At 49.1% G+C, this 20,843-nt stretch overlaps 1 protein-coding gene across 2 annotated transcripts in view; it reads right to left on the bottom strand.

Annotated features, from left to right (window-relative positions):
* Window positions 1-20,843, bottom strand: part of LOC147031225 (integrin alpha-6-like) — a 378,714-nt gene that overhangs the window by 68,511 nt on the left and 289,360 nt on the right. For both annotated transcript variants that reach the window (XM_085876100.1, XM_085876099.1), the window contains exons 18-19: window positions 17,928-18,005; window positions 17,728-17,830 (exon numbers count right to left, since the gene is read on the bottom strand). In XM_085876100.1, the coding sequence (XP_085732226.1) occupies window positions 17,728-17,830; window positions 17,928-18,005 (181 nt within the window). The remainder of the gene's footprint in view (window positions 1-17,727; window positions 17,831-17,927; window positions 18,006-20,843) is intronic.

Genomic DNA, 20,843 nt, shown 5'->3' with positions numbered 1-20,843 from the left:
AGTAACGTGTTGTACTCACATTACGCGATCGGTGACACACATCGACACACGTTACTTGTAAGGTGCTCATAAGTCGAAACACATCAAGGTAATGGTTGGTGTCAGTGTCCAGACTCCCTGTTTTTTTTTTTTTTTTTTCTTCCTTCCTTCGGTATGATGGTGATTTTGACACTTCAATTTCTAGTGCGGTTATAATATAGTATAATTAATAGGCTGCCGCTCAACGATTTAAATCATAACCGCACTGTACACTGAACACCGTCATACCAAAGAAAAAAAAAAACCGGGAGTCTGGATCACTGACGCAAACCATTACCTTGACGTGTTTCGACTTAGGAGTACCTTTCAAGTAATATGTGTCGATGTGTGTCACCGATCGCGTAACGTGAGTACAACTTATTCCCATCACATGCGGAGCGTGTGTCATACAGCAAGTACGTCGTAAAATTTTCAACATGTTTAGAATTACAAGACGTACTACACTTAATACGACGTACGATAGCATACTTTAGAATTCTATTCACGCATACCAAACTTACCCATACCGTATTCGACGTGCGCAAGCGTTTTAGACGCATTTTTCAGAGGTCGGCATACGCTGGCAAGATCGCCAAGGTGTGACTGCGATGTTGACACTTCCATTTCTGTGGCGGTTACGATTTGAATCGTTGTGCGGCAGCCTTTTAATAGGCTACGCCACGTCATCGTCGGCGATACATGCAGCGCGCTATGCATAAGTTAGACTATCATTGGGCATAGGTTGTGAAGGCCGACAACAGGTTCAGCATTCGTTGGTATAAGTTATCTATAACACAACGAAACGTTCTGTGTCCGTTACTAATACATTATGCATCAGACCAAGTCGTTATGAATACGTCCGAATCTTAAAAAAAAAAAAAAACATCAAAAGTTCAACGTAAGCCAGCGTTTTACATACATTTTAATACGTTGCCATTGCTGGCTAAAACGTCAAGGTGTGACTGGGCCTTTGGTGGAGAACTTAGTAGTGGAGTTGCCACATACACATCTCACAAACATTGACAGACAAGACAGACAGACAAATGCATGAGACACAATACAGGACTGTTAGATGAGACAAACACAGCCACTGAGTTTGGGGGAAGTACTGTCACTTAAGGCCCTGTCACACCTTGACGTTTTAGCCAGCGTATGGCAAGGTCTCAAAATGTATGTAAAACGCTGGCGTATGCTGAACTATTGATGGTCTTTTTTAAAGTTTTGGGCGTATAATAACGTGTTGGACGTATGCATAATGTATTGGTAATGTACACAGAACGTTTTAATCACATAGAGATAACTTATACCAACGAATGCTGAGCGTGTTGTCGGCGTTCACAACCTATGCCCAACGATAGTCTAACTTATGCATAGCGAGTGGCGGCGTATCGCCGACGATCACGTGGCGTAGGCTATTAATAGGCTGCGGCTCGACTCAAATCATAACCGCACTAGACATCGAAGTGTGAAGCCGCTGTCACACCTTGACGTTTAAGCCAGCGTATGTCAACGTATGAAAAATTTGCCGAACCAAGCTGGCACATGTCGAATACGTTATGGGTAAGTTTTGTATGCCTTAATCGCACGCTGGCATACGTCATAGTACGCTGGCATACGTCGTAGTACGCTGGCATACGTTGTCATACGCCGAGTACGTCGAGAAATTTTCAGCATGTTGAAAATTTCTCGATGTACTCGATGTATGACACACATTCCACATACGCTGGCATAAGTTGTAGGCATGCTACGCGATCGTTGACACACGTCGACATACGTTACTTGTACGTTACTCATAAGTCGAAACACGTCAATGTAATGGTTAGCGTCAGTGTTCCAGACTCCCTGTTTTTTTTTTCTTTTCTTCTTTCTTCGGTATGACGGTGATGTTGACACTTCGATTTCTAGTGCGGTTATGATTTAAATCGTTGAGCGGCAGCCTATTTATTATATTATATTATAACCACACTAGAAATCGAAGTGTTAACATCACCGTCATACCGAAGAAGAAAAAAAAAACAACCAGGGAGTCTGGAACACTGACGCTAACCATTACATTGACATGTTTTGACTTATGAGTAACTTACAAGTAACGTGTGTTGACGTGTGTCAACGATCGCGTAACGTGCCTATAACTTATGGCCAGCATTATGCGGAACGTGTGAGTCATACGCCGAGTACGTCGAGTACGTCGAGAAATTTCAAGTAAGGAAAATTTGTCTAACACCTCGGCATACTACAACGTATGCCAGCGTACAAAGATGTATGCCAGCGTGCTCTTAACGTATACAAACTTACCCATAACGTATTCGATGTGTGCCAGCGTTTTAGCCAAATTTTGCATATGTGAGGCATACGCTGGCTAAATCATCAAGGTGTGACAGGGCCTTTATTGGGGTACTCTGGGTAGCAGCAACGTCATGACAATGGCACCACTTTTCTCACCGTTTCCCAAGGAGAAATTTCTTCCTCCTCATCCTCATAAAGGGCAACCAATGGGGCTTCTCTGTGCTCTTATCGTTTTAAATAAGCTTTCAGCAAGAAAGCAGCACGTACCATTTTTAAAGGCTTTGGTATGACTCGGCCGGGGTTTGAAACACCAACCTCCCAGACTTGGACCGGACGCTTGAACCGTTACACCACCAAGTCTGCTATGGTGGTCTTTGAGGTGTTCGAGGAAGTTTGTTGACATTTGAGAGATTATATAAGAAAATAAGATTAATTCCAACTTTTGTTTTGTTATTTTACTATTAAAGCTTGAAACTAAGTTGCAACCCTTTAACGATAAACTCAGATAATAATCTCACATGACTTCAGACATAACCAAATATAACCCATTTGAGTGCAAAGACAGTCTCATCAATAGTTATGGAAAGAGGAAAAACTGGGTATAAAATGTAAATAACATCTGACAGAATCGAATCTCATGTGTAAACATTGGGGTATTACCCCAGGGCGCTGAACCTGGTAGCAGCTGGTAAGATAACCAGGGAACCACTGGTTGGCATGGATGACCCACAAAATATGTAATGGAGAAGAAAGTAAATACCTATGGAATTTTATTTTAACGCTGGGAACAAACCGGTACATCACGGGTGATAAAGGTTTTGGTCAATTTTCATCGGAATTGTGCATGCAGTTTTTGAGAAGAAAGGAAATGCCTCTTTTGGGGGACAACCCCCCACCCCCCTGCAGACCCACTTCGACCCCAATTTATTAAATTCCATAAACAATCTTTGGTACATCATGGGTGATGAAGGTTGAAGTCAAGTTTCATCGAACTTGTATGTGTAGTTTCTGAGAAGAAAGCAAATATCTCTTTGGGGGGGGGGGTGCAATCTCCACGTAAACTTCCTCCGTAGACCTCCTAAAAACCCCAATTTTTTAATGCCGTGAACAAACTTTGATCCGTCATGGGTGATGAAGGTTGTGGTCAAGTTTCATTGGAATTGCATGTGTAATTTCTGAGAAGAAAGCAAATACCTCTTTTGGGGGGCAACTCCCCTGCAAATCCCCTTCGGGCCCGATTTTTTTAATGTCATGAACAAAATTTGGTACATCCATGGTGATGAACGTTGTGGTAAAGTTTCATCAAAATCGTACATGTAGTTTCAGAGAAGAAGTTGAAAGTGTTTGTGGACGGACTGACAATGCGCCATCCCATAAGCTCCCTGGAACTACATTCCAGGTGAGATAAAAATGAAATGTCCCATATTACAGTCATGTAATGATGCAGTACTCTGTGAATGCAAGCAAGAAGGAAGTGCCACATCTGCAGTAGGACTATAAAAGTTGAGGTAATAATAGTGTCTGTGATGACAACTATGGCTCCTGGGGGTTAATATAACATGGGAAGCATTGTTCTGGGCCGGGGTTCGGTGGCGATGAACGACCACTAGGTGGAGCAGTGGAGTCATCTCCCACCAAACACCCGGAAATTAGGTTGTGACTCTCGGATAGGTCCGAGAGTTCATGGGTCCCTTAGCGGACCGTGGTCGCCAATATTTTGACGGCGTGGGGTAGGGTTAATTGCCTAATTTCAATATACCTAAATACCCACGTCGTCCAACTACCGGGGAAAACCACACCCTCAGCCGACTCTGTCCGGACTGAGCAGCGCAGGTCCCAATAACAACTTACCAGCCCAAACGGCCTCACTAATTAGCAAGTCCGAACCATGCTAGGTCAAGCAAAGAAAGGACAGAAACGAACTGGAACATTTAAACAATTATTTTATTTACAGAAAATAAAAGACAAGAGAAGCGAGACTTAAAGCGAATATATAAGCAAGGAATATTTACAATGACGCAAATAAAAACACTAAAACAATTCCTACTTAAAATATGGGACCAACACACTCAGACGCACACACAAAAGAAAAGAAACCAGGATTTTATTGTTCCCCTCGCAGCCGTGAGGAGAGACGAGCTGGAGGTCAGAGTAAAAGAGTACCTGCCGTCGCAGGGAAGCGTGCTCGGAAATGCGGCACCTGTGGCTAATGGTTGTCGGGGCACGGTCCGAGAGCTCGTGCCAGGCTCGTGGTTTGGGACGGAATTCGTGTGGTGAATCGTCGGGGCACTTGAACTCCGATCCGTCCATGTGCCGACAAAACCACCTTCTCCATGCAGCCACCGACAAGCGCAAAACAACAACCATGGCTCCTTTCGTCCACTCCACTCCTGTCCACAGAACTCTTGTCCACCGAACTCTTTGCGCCAAAGCCAACGACAACGACACTGACGACACCCGACCTTCCGTCCACACCACTCCCGTTTTTCCACCACTCTTCTGGCACTGCTCGGGGGCTATATCTCCTCCCACATGGGGCGGGGCCTTGGCGAGAATCACCTCACTGTCCGTCCTCATTGGCCTTCGGCTGCACCCTTCCGAGGCGGAGCCGTGGCCCCTGCTTGGTAGCCCTGAATATTCATCGTGGCCACGTGGCCTCGCTCACGCAGAGAGTAACAGGATCTGCCCTGAGAAAATCGTCGTACCAGAGGAGTTCGTCTGTGGGGATGGAGCGTGATGGGTTGGTTGGGTCGCGCAGATGGGATGGTAGATGTATGGGATGTAGATGGCTGATGTAATAACCAAACTAAATACGTCACAACGCACGTTTTCGAGTCTCTTACTTGACAAAAAGGAAAGGGACCTATCTCACACGTACTTACCGGCATAACAAACTTTGGGACCTCAATGTTGAGTGCGCATGGTTTCCAGATTTGTAACAGCATGTATAAATCATGTCTTATCAAGAGAAGGCAACTCCATGCACAAGATCGCAGCTCAACTCCAGCGTTCTGCCGGAGCTGTATGCAAGACCGAGGATGATATATGAAACTGGTACTGTTTCAGAATACACCAAAGTGGTAGTGTGTATCATATAAGCGGTCGAGGAAGAAAGGCCAAAGTATCTAAAAGTTATGATAAGTACAGTACCTCAGGGTGTGTTCTCCATGTGAAAGATAATGATCTGGGAGAGATCATGTGAATGATTTAGCTGAGAGTATCGGCATTAACATTCCCTGTCTCTCCTTCCGCCTCTCCTCAGTCGAAGTTTCCTGGAAGCTGTACATCCATTGTCAGCACCTTGTGCTAATATAAAGTTTACTGTTCTTGAAGAAACGTTAACACTCGTACTCGTATCAGTGAGGTCCTTCACAAGATCTCCACTGGATCATCATATATCATGTAGATAACATATCCTGAGATATTTAACATCACTTTGGGGGGAATTTGGCCTTTCTTCCTCAACTGCTTCCATTCCCAATAGTACCTGTTTCATGAATCATTCTCATTTCCTCAGTCTGTACAGCTCCTGCAAAAACATGAAGTCGGATTGAAATTCACCGCATGAAGTCTTCTTTTTCTTTCGGCTGCTCCTGTTAGGGGTCGCCACAGCAGATCATCCGTATGATCCGCATAGTGATTTGGCACACAGGAAGGGCACGGATGCCCTTCCTGACGCAACCCTGGTCGCCTCTCACGACACAGGGATATGGTACACCTATTTTAACCGGGGCATACACCGGCCCAGTACACTGGTACTCACTTCGCCGACCTCGGAAGGATGACAGGCTGAGTCAACCTCCTGGTGTGTATTAATTCAAGCGGCCAACGGGGCTTGAACTCAGGACCTTTTGGATCCCAAGCCGCTACCCCAACCACTACGCCAACACCAGGCTTAAATTCACCGCATGAAGTAACCTTCACAAAATAATTCTTTGATTTATACAGGGTGGGCAAGAAATAACTGACACATTTATATTTCACATATAGTCCTGCAGCATAGTCTGATATTTCAGATCAATTGTTCAAATTTGCATAAAAGCACCAAGATTGGTACACATGTAGAATAATGTATTCTGAACAATTCTAGATATGGAGCCACCCGAGATTGTGCCTTGGTCAGCTTCGGCGACCATTTTCCAAAATGGTCGCCATTCTACTTTAGCGAAATTGGCTATATGCTCTTATTTTCTTATTGTATTGGTGGTAGATATAAGGAAAGTGTAAAATTCAGTAAATTGACCATGAAAAGGTGTATTCAAATATTATGAGCCAGTATTTTCTTCATGGTGACGTGTCTCCTCATTGGCATTTGGATGCATGTTCGCCTCCTCAAACTCCATGATCACTCTTGCCACCACGGGTCCGGCGACCATCCAGCGCCTCAGAGCACTGGGATTGTCTGTCAGGCCAACGGCACCTCCGTCACCCTTGACATGGGCATTGTTTTGTTCATGCGCTTGGTCAAGAGGAATTGTTGAGGATGCCCTCTTGGTCTTTTGCACTGTGAAGTGGCCTGCCTTGAACTCATTGTAGATCTTTGGGTGCTGTTGTGGAAGTTCTGCCATGTCACGCAGATGGACCGGTATCCACCGGGCATAGTTTATATGGTCCAGCGCGAAGAACCATGGCACTATCTCAGTGAGAACATCCAGGTACATGATGAAATCTCCCTCTCTCAGAGATCGCACGTAGATTAGGATGGAGAGCTCCAGATCCAGGACTGTTGCCCAGTACAAAAACTGTGGAGAGCTGTTCTCTTTCTCATGGCACCAGTCTTCGAAGTCTTCGGGAGGCTGGTCATCTTCTGCAAGGTCAGCTGGTCAAAGCTGACCAAGGCAAAATCTCGAGTGGCTCCATATCCAGAATTGTTCAGAATACATTAGTCAACAAATGTACCAATTTTGGTGCTTTTATGAAAAGTCGAACAATTGGTTTGCCCTGCTGCAGTACTAATAGAAATAGCAATTTAATTGAAAATGATAATATTCATACATCAAACAAAACAGCTGTTTCAGGAGAATGCTTAAGCTTATTATAAGATCTAGGTCTTGAAAATAACACCTTTTAAGTGACCACCATTTTCATGTTTGCATTGAAGCACACGGACGACGATGTTTTGCAAAATTTTCCTGAAGGTTTCAAGTGGACTACGGGCTATTTCCTGTTCAATGTGCTTACGTCAGTCTTGAATGGTTCTTGGTCTTGTCTCCTTGACAGTTAATGTAATGTACCCCCACAAGAAGAGACCAGATGCTGTGAAATCTGGAGTTCTGGCTAGTGATCGTGAAATGAGATCTTGAAATCTCCAGATCTCCATATTACAGTCCCAATAACATGGGACATCTCCAGATCGTGAAATGAGATGATCTGCGAAAAGGTACTTCAGGAGTAACATTGATGCACAAACAGTATGGATAGTTACCCCATCTTGTTAGAACCAGGCTTAACCATAAAATCCCATGTTCCTTAGTTTTGGAGCAAGAAAATCATTTATTATTTCTTGATATCACTCTGATGTCACTGTAACAGTTGCTTCATTGGCAGCAGAAAAAATTACTCCAGCACAAAAAATGCCACACCACATTGTGACACGTTCACTGTGTTAAGGGTCGCTGGTGGAACTGCTCAGAATTGTCTTCCACACAAAATCAAGTGTTCTGCTTGTTAGCATAACTTGTAAGCTCGAAATGAGCTTCATCTGACATGATTAGTCTTTCAATAAACCTGTCATCTTCCTCAAACATCCAAAGAAATGTTACAAAATTCCATCCTTCTTTGTTTGTCAATTTCACGAAGTTCCTGAACCATTTGAATTTTGCAGGGAAACATCCGATCCACCATCTTAATAAATCTTGCATGGGTCCTTTATAATCTCAAATGAAAAGAATATTAACAGAAACGTTTTTTTAGAATATTTCACAAGTTTAAAATGGATTGTTGTCTGAGACCTACGTCATCGGTCGGGAAAACTGAATGGATCTTTCCTTTGGTTTCTGATGAACAGAACCTCCAATGAGATATGTCACCTGCGATAATTTCCCCGTGTAATTCAGACTTAGGGTGCCAAGCGATGTACCCCTGGGAAACAACTGCAATTTTACCACCTCCTAACAAGGTCTGTACCCAATTTCCAACACCCATGAGTTTAACTTGTGTTGTGGTTATAATACTTCAATGGAGTACTGCACACCAAGCCAACACTTTGATGATATAAACGAGTTTAATATTGGGGGTTGGGAGGGAGCAAAAAGGGAGAAGCAAACAGTGATCAGTGATATTTTTACAGGACTGTGACAATTCAAATAATTACCGTGACCTTGTCACCATACGCCTCCCTCATTCTGGTGACTTAATTCTACCCTAGGCCCATTCACACAGACACACGAAGGACAGAAGAAAGATGAGGAGATTGGGGGGGGGGGGAACTAAACAACAACAAAAAAAGCTTTCCTTTGCATGATGCTTTCTCAGGGTTGGTCTGGTGGTAGTCATGGTGCTGTGCACCACACTGGCGAGTTCCCTCCAAAAGCCAGCATTGTTCAGCTCCAAAAGTTCCTTCCTCATGCTCCTTCAATGGACAAGCTCGAGGAGGCCTCGAACCAACAAGCCATGAAGATCAAGGCAGCACATAGTCGCACACCAGGTCCCACCACACACCGCTGCTTTCTGCCCACAATTCCTTCTGCACACTCTCCATGATATTTATTTCTCTCCTCCTCATCATGCTTTGCACTGTGTGCTGACTTGCAGAGCGTCGGCTGTCCAGAACGTTTGCGTTTTCTGAAACGCTTGCGCTCCAATGCTGCGTTCTGAAGCGCTGTTCCGAATGTGCCATCCAACACCATGCGGTGTGTGCCCCCCTTTTTACCCAGGTGTTTTTCCCGATTGTGGGGAGGGGGGGTCACATGCACATCACAGCGCACAGCAGTCACTTCCCATGCAAACTTCAAAGATAACATTGAGACAGATTACCAATAGCCCAATTTAGAAGATTCAAGGGTGGGATTATGGGTTTGTAGACACAATACAGATTGGCAGGAATCGACTCTTAGCTCTTTCTGAACATGTATCGACACGGGTCCTGCATTTCACATAGATATGATACACTTACGATAAACATGTAATAATGACATAACTAATCCACATTACACTCGATACCCCTATTCACATTCCTGTAACAATATTGTTGTGGTTACCAAATTCGCAAACCACCATTCAGGTCCCTTAGGTGAGGTATCTCGGTAAGTACATGTGTAGTTAGGCCCAAACCCGTTGTCTAGTGGGAATACATGTCATTTATGCGTGCTGCGACTCTTCAGGATAGCCGTTTTTCTTTTACTATCTTTATTTTGGACCAACCGCCATTGTTACCACCACCAGTCACAACATCAACCACCAACCACAACGCCGCTTCACCACAACCACCACGACCTTCACGTCACACCTCGCAACCGTCGCATCGCCACCGTTCTTGCGCCGCCTGTGGGTACCGGTGTTGGACTCGTGCAGGGCGCGCGCCGAACAGCGTGTACAAAATCACGGATTTTGTGCTTCAAAAACGGATCAAAAACGACACATGCCCACTTTTTGCCGTCCAATCGGTGAGCGAGGGGTGAATTGGCCCCGCCCCCAGGGCGTTGGAGGGCGATCGATATATGCAAATTTATGGATCAAAAAGCATTCACGCCCACTTTTTCTCGGGCCAATGGGGAGCGAGGTGAAAGGTCGAAGGGAGGGGGTCAAAGATGAGAGGGCGAAGCTACGGGGCTGATAAAAGCGACCGTGTTCGTCAGTCCAGTGAGTAGGAGAGTCCAGAGGGAACAGAGAGTCAAGACTTCGCGGGCGGTGGAGTTGGCAAGAAGGAGCTAGTCGTCGTGTGCGTTGGAGTCGGAACGGAGGGGACGGAGCTGTGGAGAGGCGGCGAGGGCAGACGAGGGGGTGCTCGCGTCGTGCAGGGAGCTGCACCCCAGGGAGGCCGACAGCGCGACCTGGCCGAGGTGGAGACGCTCGTCGCGGGGCAATAAAAATCCTCTATACCCCGAGCATCAGCAACCCCCTCCTGTTTCCCCCCGCGCTGAGATAGTGCGACCAAGGGGGCCCCTTTCCCACCCCCTACCAGACACTGCCCGCGAGGCCCGCGGAGTTGAGGCACCATCGCCGCTCCGCGTCTCATCACCAGACGGGTAGGCCCGACCCGGTCTCGGCCTCAGGCCCGCCTCATCCTTGAGGGTATTCTTTCCTTGGTTTTGGGTATGTGTTGTCGGCGCCGTCTGTGAAGTAAAATTGTATAAGTGTTGCCGTGTGCTCGGTAGTCGGATAGCTCTGCATTGTGTTTCTCTTTTATATTTGCTTTTTGTGTAATATTGTGTTTCTTTTTTCTTTTACATGTGCTTTTGGTGTAATTGAATATGTGTGCTTTCCGTTCAGCGCGAATAAATGTGCTTTGTGTTGAACTGTTTCCCGCTTCGCTTCGTCATTTCCTTCATTGAATCCTCATCTTGCTTCACGTAAAGGGTTGGTAGTGGGCTGAATACGCCCGATAATTAATCGAACCGTCGAGGTCGAAGAATAACACCGTTCGGTTATCTAGATAGTACGGAACGGGTCGCTTAAGTGGCCCGTGTCCGAAGTCGACCTGCGGCGAGGTGCGATCGCCCGGTCTACCCTCCGCGTGGGTACTTAGGTAGGTCGAATTTGGCGAGCAACCCTTTCCCACGCGGGGGCTTATTGGCTCGATCGCGGTGAGACCGAAAGGTCTACCCGTGACTGGTTCCCGGCGTTAGTCCGAGAGGGTCACGACTGGATTGTCCGTCCGGTGGGCGACGTGCCGCGATTCGAGTTACGTGGCCGTCAGCACGCCGGCGGGCGCGAATCCGCAACACTGGTGTCAGGAGTGGGATACAAATCCATCGCCCTCCTCGCGGCACTGGTATTGGAGAGCGGGACAACAGGCTCTCCTGTCTCCAGCGAAATTCACGGGAATCGGTCCAGGGGTGAGAGAAGCGACCCCCGATTCCCTCCAAATTACGAGCGATTCAAATTAACCCTTTAAGAGAAGCAAGATGGCGTCTCAAGGCGAGCGGGAGCCGGGGGTATTAGAAATGGATGTAGAATGTGTAGAATCCATGGCTCAGGATGAAATCCCCGTGCAGGAAATGTTGATTGTGCAGGAACACGGACTCGCCCAACTGAACCCAGAGCCCGAAATGGGTGCGGCAGCGGCCGCGGTGTATGACACCTCCCCTCCCCCTCTCCACCAAAACCCTTCCCCGACCCCTGCCGAAACGGCTCACCCAAGTGCACCCGACATGGCCCAGCTATTCACCATGCTGGCAAAAATGTATGCGGAAACGACAGCGAAGATGATTGCGAACATGAACAAGCAAATGGACGAAGTAAAAACGAGGATGGATGCGAATACACAACAAATAAATGCGGATATGAAAGGCATGAACGAAAGGATGGATACAAATACAAATGAAATGAAAAACGAAATGAACAAGCAAATAAACGGAATGGAAGCAAACATGAGGGAAGAAATAAAAGAGCTACGGGGTGAGACGCAGAACATGGGCCGATGCCTGCAGGCGGGCATGAAGGCCGTGACCAGGGAGCTGGGAATGGCGACTCCACGTGTGGGAGCAAACGAGCTGGAAGGGGGTGCAACGGCTGACAGGCCCGCGGTGGAGGCGGGTAAAAAAATAATTCGGGGGGCGTGTTGGGCGAGGGTCGTGACAGAGGAATCGACGGTGACCAAGAGGGAAAAATTAAATGGGGAGACCAAAACGTGTGAGACGAGACACGAGGTGACGACGACAGAAACTTATAAATGTATAGAGACACGGGAGACAGAAAAAATAGAGAGACAACACGATGAAGACGGGGTAAGTGACGCGCACACACACACGGAGGTAGTTGAGGATAGTGAGGTTGAGCTCGCGGAGCGTGCAGAGACCCAGTGCGAGCACCTGGATGGCCTCCTCCAGGAACGAGGGGAGGGAGTATGCCCCCTTGAGGCGAGTCACGACCAGGTGAGTTCGGTCGTGCTTTGCGAGGTTGAGGGGACGGGTGCTGTGGACGGGTGCACGGAGAGCTTGGGGGGTATAGAGGCCCCGGAGACCCTTGTGGGGACACAAATCCCCAGTGTGGTTGTCCCTGTGTGTGTGGTGCAAGGCGTGAGTGCGGCACCGTGTGTGGAAGCGACCCCGTGTGTGAGTGGTGTGGTGGCGATGGTGCCGGAGTGCGTGCTTCCCGGCACGCCGTGTGTGGATGAGGCACCGTGTGTGGAAGAGGCCGTGTGTGTGAGTGAAACGGCCAGTGTGGATGAGGAACCGCGGTTGAGTGCCCCCGCGTGTGTGGGTGAGGCACCGTGTGTGAGTGAGGCCGTGTGTGTGGATGAAACGGCCAGTGTGGATGAGGCACCGCGGTTGAGTGCCCCCGCGTGTATGAGTGAGGCACGGTGTGTGGATGAGGCACAGCGGTTGAGTGCCCCCGCGTGTGTGAGTAGTATGGTTTGTGTGAGTAGTGAGGCACGCGTGAGTGAACGGCCGTATGCAAGGGAGACCGTGTGTGTGAGAGAGCGGTATGTAAGGGAGATGTCGGATGGCATGCGGGAGCACGCAGCCGCGTCTCCCGGTGTGAGTTTAATGGTGTGGACTGTGTGCGTCGTAACACGCAGGTATGCGTGTGTGGAATGGAGACGGAGACGGCGACAGAGGAGAGAAAGCCGAGTAGCGGCTGTAGTTGTTTCGAGGACCGTGCCGGGTTCACCCAGCAGTGAGCACGAGGTTCGTGCTGTGCAACGCACGAGACCGCCACGTGCTCGCTTGCGAGAGTGAAGTCCCGGTCCGGAAACGCACGCGGTGGATTTGCCAATCCCGCGGACGGACAAAGTTTAGGCAGGTAAATGGATTTGGACCGGACGGGTTCTCCACGCGATCGTGTGTGTTAAGCTCCAACGGGCAAAGCACATGTGTTCGCGTGGGGAACCCCTCGAGACGTGGGGCTTGTGTTTTTTTTTTATGCGCACGGTGACGCCATGGCTGCACGTGGGGTTGGAATCCGGCAGGAGGGGTATCTCTGCCGGATGGTACCGTCCAAGGAGGGACGAGGTACACGTGCAGCTGCATGACGTCACGGGCAGGTGCAAAGTGCGCGAGTTGCCGCGCTGGTGCTGCGCATGTAAAGGAAAAAAAAAAAAAAGGCAAGCCTCACTTTCGGGTGCACAGGATTCCTGGGCAAGGGGTGGAAGACCCCCTTACCTGGGCACAGGATGGAAACTAGTTAGGGGGAAGGGTTAGCTTAGTTAGACCGACTTCATGGGGCAGGGGTAAGTCCTCATGGAGTCCGTGGAATGGATTAGGTAGAGGGATTGTAGCCAGATTAGGTTGGGAAATAAAATGATTTATTTGGAGACAGTGACAGACTTGTGAATGTGTAGCGGGGACGTAGCTTAGCCACGTAGGTTAAAAGGAACGTGCTGTAGTGTAAGGGATGACGTGGGAGCACGAGTTAGTTAGGGGATGCAGATAGAAGGATGGCAGAGTTCAGTGGTGTGTGTGTTGAAGAGTTGGTGAGTGAAGTGGAAGCATGTGCTTGGTGAGTGAGTGAGGCCAGCGGGTCTGTGTGTATGGAGCGAATGGGGAATGTATGGTGCGATGAGTGATTGGGGGGAGGAGTGACTCCGTCCAAGGGACCCCGGGTCAGTATAAAGTGAGTTAGGGGTTAGTCAAATTGAAATATGGAGGTCGTTTTGTTGTTGGTGGGAAAGTAGGCTCGAGACCCATTTGGAGGGGTGCAGGAGCCCTGTTGACGGGCTTGGGAGCGTGGCTGCGAAAGGTGAGTATCGCTGAGTGGGTACCCCGGGCACCAGGCTAGTCGGCCGCGGTAGGCTGGCAAGGGCCCATGGGGGGCCGGGATAGAGTAGTGGGCACGGGTGCGCCTGCTTGGTGCGGGGCCCGGGCGCCATTGGCCGCGTGGGCAGTGTTGTGGGCACGGGTGACCCTCGGAAAGGGGCCCGGGAGGCCGGCCTGCCACGTGTGCGTTTCAGGGGAGGTGCCATGGGGGGCACTCGGTGTTAGGGAGCTGGTAGGCTCGGAGGCAGTGTAGTGCCCGGGGGTGCCATAGCGGGAGATTCGGCAGAGGGTCGTGCCTGCCAAAGGGAGCCACGTGTCCCAGCCAGGAGACCGTGTGAGGGCACGGAGAGAAAATTGGGGGGCGAGGCCCGAAATTGTGACACCAACACAGGCGACGGGAATCTGGGTTGTTAGAACCAATAGTTTAAGCGAGAGGCGCTTGTTGAAAGCCCCGGGGTAGTTTAACAGTTAAATTGTTAGGGTAGATTAGGAGATGTACCCCTCCGCACCATCCATCCCCTCGCTGTCATTGTGGGCCGCTGGACCCACTTGGTGTTAAGATCGCCGAACTCTGGGGAGGCCATTCTGAGGCTTCGTTGGGCCTCGGCACAGGACGTTAGCTCTCCCTTGTTCCCCTCCGGGAAGGGAACGTAGGGGTTGGGAGTAGGCTAGGTGACAGGATAGGTTAGCCGAACAAGGACGATAAAGGGGGTTAGGGGACGATTTATAGTGGGGAAGTAAAAATAAAAATAAAAATAAGTTGGGGCTAAATTGGGGTTTGACAAATTAAGGGAGTGGGTATGTACAGTGACAGGCAAAGGCGATAGGTTGGGAGGGAGACAGGTAGGTAGGTCCGAGCCCGCCTTCCAAGTGGCCAGCACCACCGCACTCCCTCCACCAACCTCCACTGAACGGCAAAAGCTGGCCAGCTTCATCTGCTGGCTGTGTGCTGCAAGGCCTGTGCCGGCCAGTTCATCTGCCGGCTGTGTTTGCCTGCAGCGGCCTTCTTCTGCGGGCTGTGTTTGCCTGCTCACCTTTGCCATGCCATGCCCACTGCCCATGTTCACCAGCCCCGTTCAATTTTTGCTTTGCCCCCCCTGTTCATTGCCATGTGCGCCAGGATCAAGGCAACAGTTTGCAAGCTGCGAGAACTGCCCTGTTGGAAGCTACAACACGGGCCTGCAGTGGCGGCCCGTGCACCGTGTTTGTGTTCACCCATCCATTCGTTGTGTTCATTGCGTGGGCCACTTGAGCTGGCACGGAGACTGCGTTTGTGCAGTCCAAGCACCGTTGTGGTTCACTGAGTTCAGTTCAAAAGGGAAGGCCTTGGACTGCGCGTGAGCAGCCAGCCACGTTCCCTGTCACCTGCATTGTTTGAGCCAGAGACTGCATGCGGGCAGCCTGGCTCCCTGCTAACTGCTTTCTTTTTGCAGAGTTCAATGATCCTGGGCCATGGTTTAGTGTAAAATTTGTAAGTTAAGGTTAAGATGTACTGTAAATATGAGTGCGCCCCCGGCATGTATGTCTTAGCGCCGGCAATTTTATTTAAGTCGTCCGTGTGAGTGAGTTTGTTTAGATAGTTACGCAGCCCTCAGGTTATTTATTTTGGGGACACGAATACCATGAATGTCGCACTCAGGGATCCGTAGGTAAAATGTACTAGGGGAAAACTACACATGATGGCACACGAAAATTTGACGACTCGGGACGAGTCTGTAAAAAGGGGAGAGGGTAGTGTTGTGGTTACCAAATTCGCAAACCACCATTCAGGTCCCTTAGGTGAGGTATCTCGGCAAGTACATGTGTAGTTAGGCCCAAACCCGTTGTCTAGTGGGAATACATGTCATTTATGCGTGCTGCGACTCTTCAGGATAGCCGTTTTTCTTTTACTATCTTTATTTTGGACCAACCGCCATTGTTACCACCACCAGTCACAACATCAACCACCAACCACAACGCCGCTTCACCACAACCACCACGACCTTCACGTCACACCTCGCAACCGTCGCATCGCCACCGTTCTTGCGCCGCCTGTGGGTACCGGTGTTGGACTCGTGCAGGGCGCGCGCCGAACAGCGTGTACAAAATCACGGATTTTGTGCTTCAAAAATGGATCAAAAACGACACACGCCCACTTTTTGCCGTCCAATCGGTGAGCGAGGGGCGAATTGGCCCCGCCCCCAGAGCGTTGGAGGGCGATCGATATATGCAAATTTATGGATCAAAAAGCATTCACGCCCACTTTTTCTCGGGCCAATGGGGAGCGAGGTGAAAGGTCGAAGGGAGGGGGTCAAAGATGAGAGGGCGAAGCTACGGGGCTGATAAAAGCGACCGTGTTCGTCAGTCCAGTGAGTCGGAGAGTCGAGAGGGAACAGAGAGTCAAGACTTCGCGGGCGGTGGAGTTGGCAAGAAGGAGCTAGTCGTCGTGTGCGTTGGAGTCGGAACGGAGGGGACGGAGCTGTGGAGAGGCGGCGAGGGCAGACGAGGGGGTGCTCGCGTCGTGCAGGGAGCTGCACCCCAGGGAGGCCGACAGCGCGACCTGGCCGAGGTGGAGACGCTCGTCGCGGGGCAATAAAAATCCTCTATACCCCGAGCATCAGCAACCCCCTCCTGTTTCCCCCCGCGCTGAGATAGTGCGACCAAGGGGGCCCCTTTCCCACCCCCTACCAGACACTGCCCGCGAGGCCCGCGGAGTTGAGGCACCATCGCCGCTCCGCGTCTCATCACCAGACGGGTAGGCCCGACCCGGTCTCGGCCTCAGGCCCGCCTCATCCTTGAGGGTATTCTTTCCTTGGTTTTGGGTATGTGTTGGCGGCGCCGTCTGTGAAGTAAAATTGTATAAGTGTTGCCGTGTGCTCGGTAGTCGGATAGCTCTGCATTGTGTTTCTCTTTTATATTTGCTTTTTCTGTAATATTGTGTTTCTTTTTTCTTTTACATGTGCTTTTGGTGTAATTGAATATGTGTGCTTTCCGTTCAGCGCGAATAAATGTGCTTTGTGTTGAACTGTTTCCCGCTTCGCTTCGTCATTTCCTTCATTGAATCCTCATCTTGCTTCACGTAAAGGGTTGGTAGTGGGCTGAATACGCCCGATAATTAATCGAACCGTCGAGGTCGACGAATAACACCGCTCGGTTATCCCGATAGTACGGAACGGGTCGCTTAAGTGGCCCGTGTCCGAAGTCGACCTGCGGCGAGGTGCGATCGCCCGGTCTACCCTCCGCGTGGGTACTTAGGTAGGTCGAATTTGGCGAGCAACCCTATCCCACGCGGGGGCTGATTGGCTCGATTGCGGTGAGACCGAAAGGTCCACCCGTGACTGGTTCCCGGCGTTAGTCCGAGAGGGTCACGACTGGATTGTCCGTCCGGTGGGCGACGTGCCGCGATTCGAGTTACGTGGCCGTCAGCACGCCGGCGGGCGCGAATCCGCAACAATATCATCATGTGACTACTGTGGAGCATTTCAGTTTTACACTTGAGATGTGATTCTATCATGTGTTATTTCAATTTCATACCCAGTTTTTATGCTGTTACTATACTTTTCAGTGTTGTATATTGCAAACACACCTGGAATTTATATTCGATCAAACTGCCCACATCATCTTCTGTTTTCATCGCCGACTCTCCCTTCACTTCCCCTCCAAACTCCGTGTGGATGGGCCTCACGACACTGAAGATAAATAATATTATTCAGCTGGATAAAGCAGAGTTAATGGATAAAGCAGAGTTTCATTGCGAGTACATAACAGGTGTCATGAAGATCTCACCCAGTGACAGCCAGAGACAGCTCAATAACCACCTTCAACTTTGCTTCCACAGCTTTCAAGCCTGGTTGTTCACTGGTCCTGGAAATGCAGAAATGAGGCTTTCTAATAACCACCTTCTGAATAAAACTGTGAGATACTCTGCTTTCATGGTTTCTGCTGCAATTTCCACCATACAATTGGAAAACAATAATTTAAAAATTAGCAAATACGACCCGTCACTTTGAGGGTGAAAAAGAGAAAAGAGCGAAAAAGGGGGAAGTGCGAGAAGGGGGAGGGTGGCGAGGTCTCCCACACATCGCCATACACTCCGGGAGGGGGGGGAGGGAGAGAGAAGGATGGGGAGTAGGGAGAGAGAAGGATGGGGGAGAGAGGGCGGTAGTGGGGAGGGGAAGGAGGTGTTCTGGACATGCGTTTGATTGGAAAACTTGAGGGAAAGCGGTGGAGGGAGGGGGTGGCAGGAGAAGGGATTGGTCCCCTTATGCTGGCATTAGTTCAGCATTAAACGAAATTGGAGATGTTAAAATAGCATGTTCAAACGGATCATACCAAACAATGCACGGACAGAGCTAAGAGACATCCGTGGGAGTGGAGGGGCTTTGGGAGGAGGTAAACATGAGGGAAGGGGAAGGGAAGGAGGAGCGTTTTCCTTCAGTCATAGAAAAAGTCATGCCAGTTTTCATGCCTATATTTACTTTCCACACATACGATAAGCTCGAAAATCTCTAAACCTGAGACGAATTGCAGAATTGATCTTCGCTGCAGTTCTGACTGCTAAAAAACAACCCCTTCCATTTGTCTAATTCACACATTCTTTGACACCTCTTCCTCCCCTCGATCTTTGTAGAGTTATACAGTGGTGGAGGGGATTTGCAAGGATATCGCATGAGGGGAGGGAAGGGAAGGCGGCGAGAGGGGAGGGAAGGGAAGGCAGCGAGAGGAGAGGGAAGGGAAGGCAGTGAGAGGGGAGGAAAGGGAAGGCAGCGAGAGGGGAGGGAAGGGAAGGCAGTGAGAGGGGAGGGAAGGGAAGGCAGCATGAGGGGAGGAGAAGGCAGTGTGAGGGGAGGGGAGCAGCCTGAGGGGGTGGGGAGCAGCATGAGGGGGGATGAGGCAGCGTGAGGGTAGGGGAGGAAGGCAATGTCAGGGAAAGGAGAGGCAGGGTAAGGGGAGGAAATTGGAAGGCAGCATGATGGGAGGGTAAGGCAGCCTGATGGGAGGGTAAGGCAGCATGATGGGAGGGTAAGGCAGCATGATGGGAGGGTAAGGCAGCATGATGGGAAGGGAAGGCATCATGAGGGGAGGGGAAGGCAGCATGAGGGGAAGGGAAGGCAGCATGAGGGGAGGGGAAGGCATCATGAGGGGAGGGGAAGGAATCATGAGGGGAGGGGAAGGAAGCATGAGGGGAGGGGAAGGCAGCATGAGGGGAGGGGAAGGCATCATGAGGGGAGGGGAAGGCATCATGAGGGGAGGGGAAGGGAAGGAAGCATGAAGCGAGGAGAAGGCATCATGAGGGGAGGGGAAGGAAGCATGAGGCGAGGGGAAGGCATCATGAGGGGAGGGGAGGCAGCATGAGGCGAGGGGAAGGCATCATGAGGGGAAGGGAAGGAAGCATGAGGCGAGGGTAGGCAGTGTACCAGGGCATTACCAGGGCAATAAAACGTGCCCAAACAGCAACGTTTTCTTTTTAACCACCGTGTTCCACATAAAACCGGGCAGGAGGATTTAAAATCTAAAACCCATGCTATCTACCTGGCAAAGGCCCACCTGTGTGCAAGCATGCCCCCACCCCCATTCATGTTGCTCCAACCCCCTTACATTCAGGTATGCACACACCCCACGGAGATTCTTTTTATCACAACCGTGTGTGCTGTCTTCATAGCTCTTCATTTTCAGCAACTGTCGATTATTAATATATTGCAGCAACTATTAGAATATGTATTTTAATATTTTGTCATGAAACGTTGCACAAAATGGGAAAAAGCAAAGTGCGTATGAAATCACTGAAAAAAGGGACCCTGTGGACGGTATTGTCATGGATTGCAAAAGCAGGTTAGAGAGCACGGTGTTGTGCTCAATGAAGTTACACTTTCTGCACATTCCTTAATCTTTTCTTCACTACATATAATCGTCCGAACAGCAGAAAAAAATGAAGCTTAATGCTTTGCTTAAATAAATACACTTAGTTATAAAAATCGCTCATTTGTAAAAAATTTCAGAGTCCACTCCAGATTTTGACACTTATTTAATCCACAAGATGCTATTTTCAAATCTGACATAACATTTTCACAATATGATTTAATTAGTCTGTGAGAGTAGATCCTGTTTCCAAGGCAAGGCATGTTTAAATAGGCTGAATTAAGACCCGTGCAAGGTGAATTTGTGCTAACCAAGGATAAGCCTTTTCTGGAGCTAAGCTCTGGAATCATCTTCAAAAAGGGGTGATTAAATTCACCCAAACACCAATTTTCATTCCTGACCTGCTTTGGAATTTCCTTCGAATACATGCAAAGTTTGGAGGCCATACGTTTCATGATTTTGGAGTTATGGAGGACACACACACACACACACACACACACACACACACACACACACACACACACACACACACACACACACACACACACACACACACACACACACACATTTTGTCAGTGTCACATACCCAAAGCTCTTCACCAAATTTTGGCCAAATCCGTGCACAACTTTTTGAGATATTTTGTTGACAAACAAACAAACAAACAAACAAACAAGAAAAAGACGTCGTGCAGAGCACGATAATTCCAAAATCCATGCCCTCTCCAAATGTTGCTGTGGATACATCAAATTGTCCATTTCATAAGGATTAAAAATGACAATCATAATCAAAGCTCAGGTCAATCGGATAAAAATTGATTATTTTTCAGATTGAAATTGATAATT

This window comes from Eptatretus burgeri, chromosome 3 (assembly GCF_056783735.1).
Source record: "Eptatretus burgeri isolate ZD-2024b chromosome 3, Ebu_testis_v1, whole genome shotgun sequence".
Classification (NCBI taxonomy): domain Eukaryota; kingdom Metazoa; phylum Chordata; class Myxini; order Myxiniformes; family Myxinidae; genus Eptatretus; species Eptatretus burgeri.
This window is presented reverse-complemented; position numbering and strand designations above follow the sequence as displayed.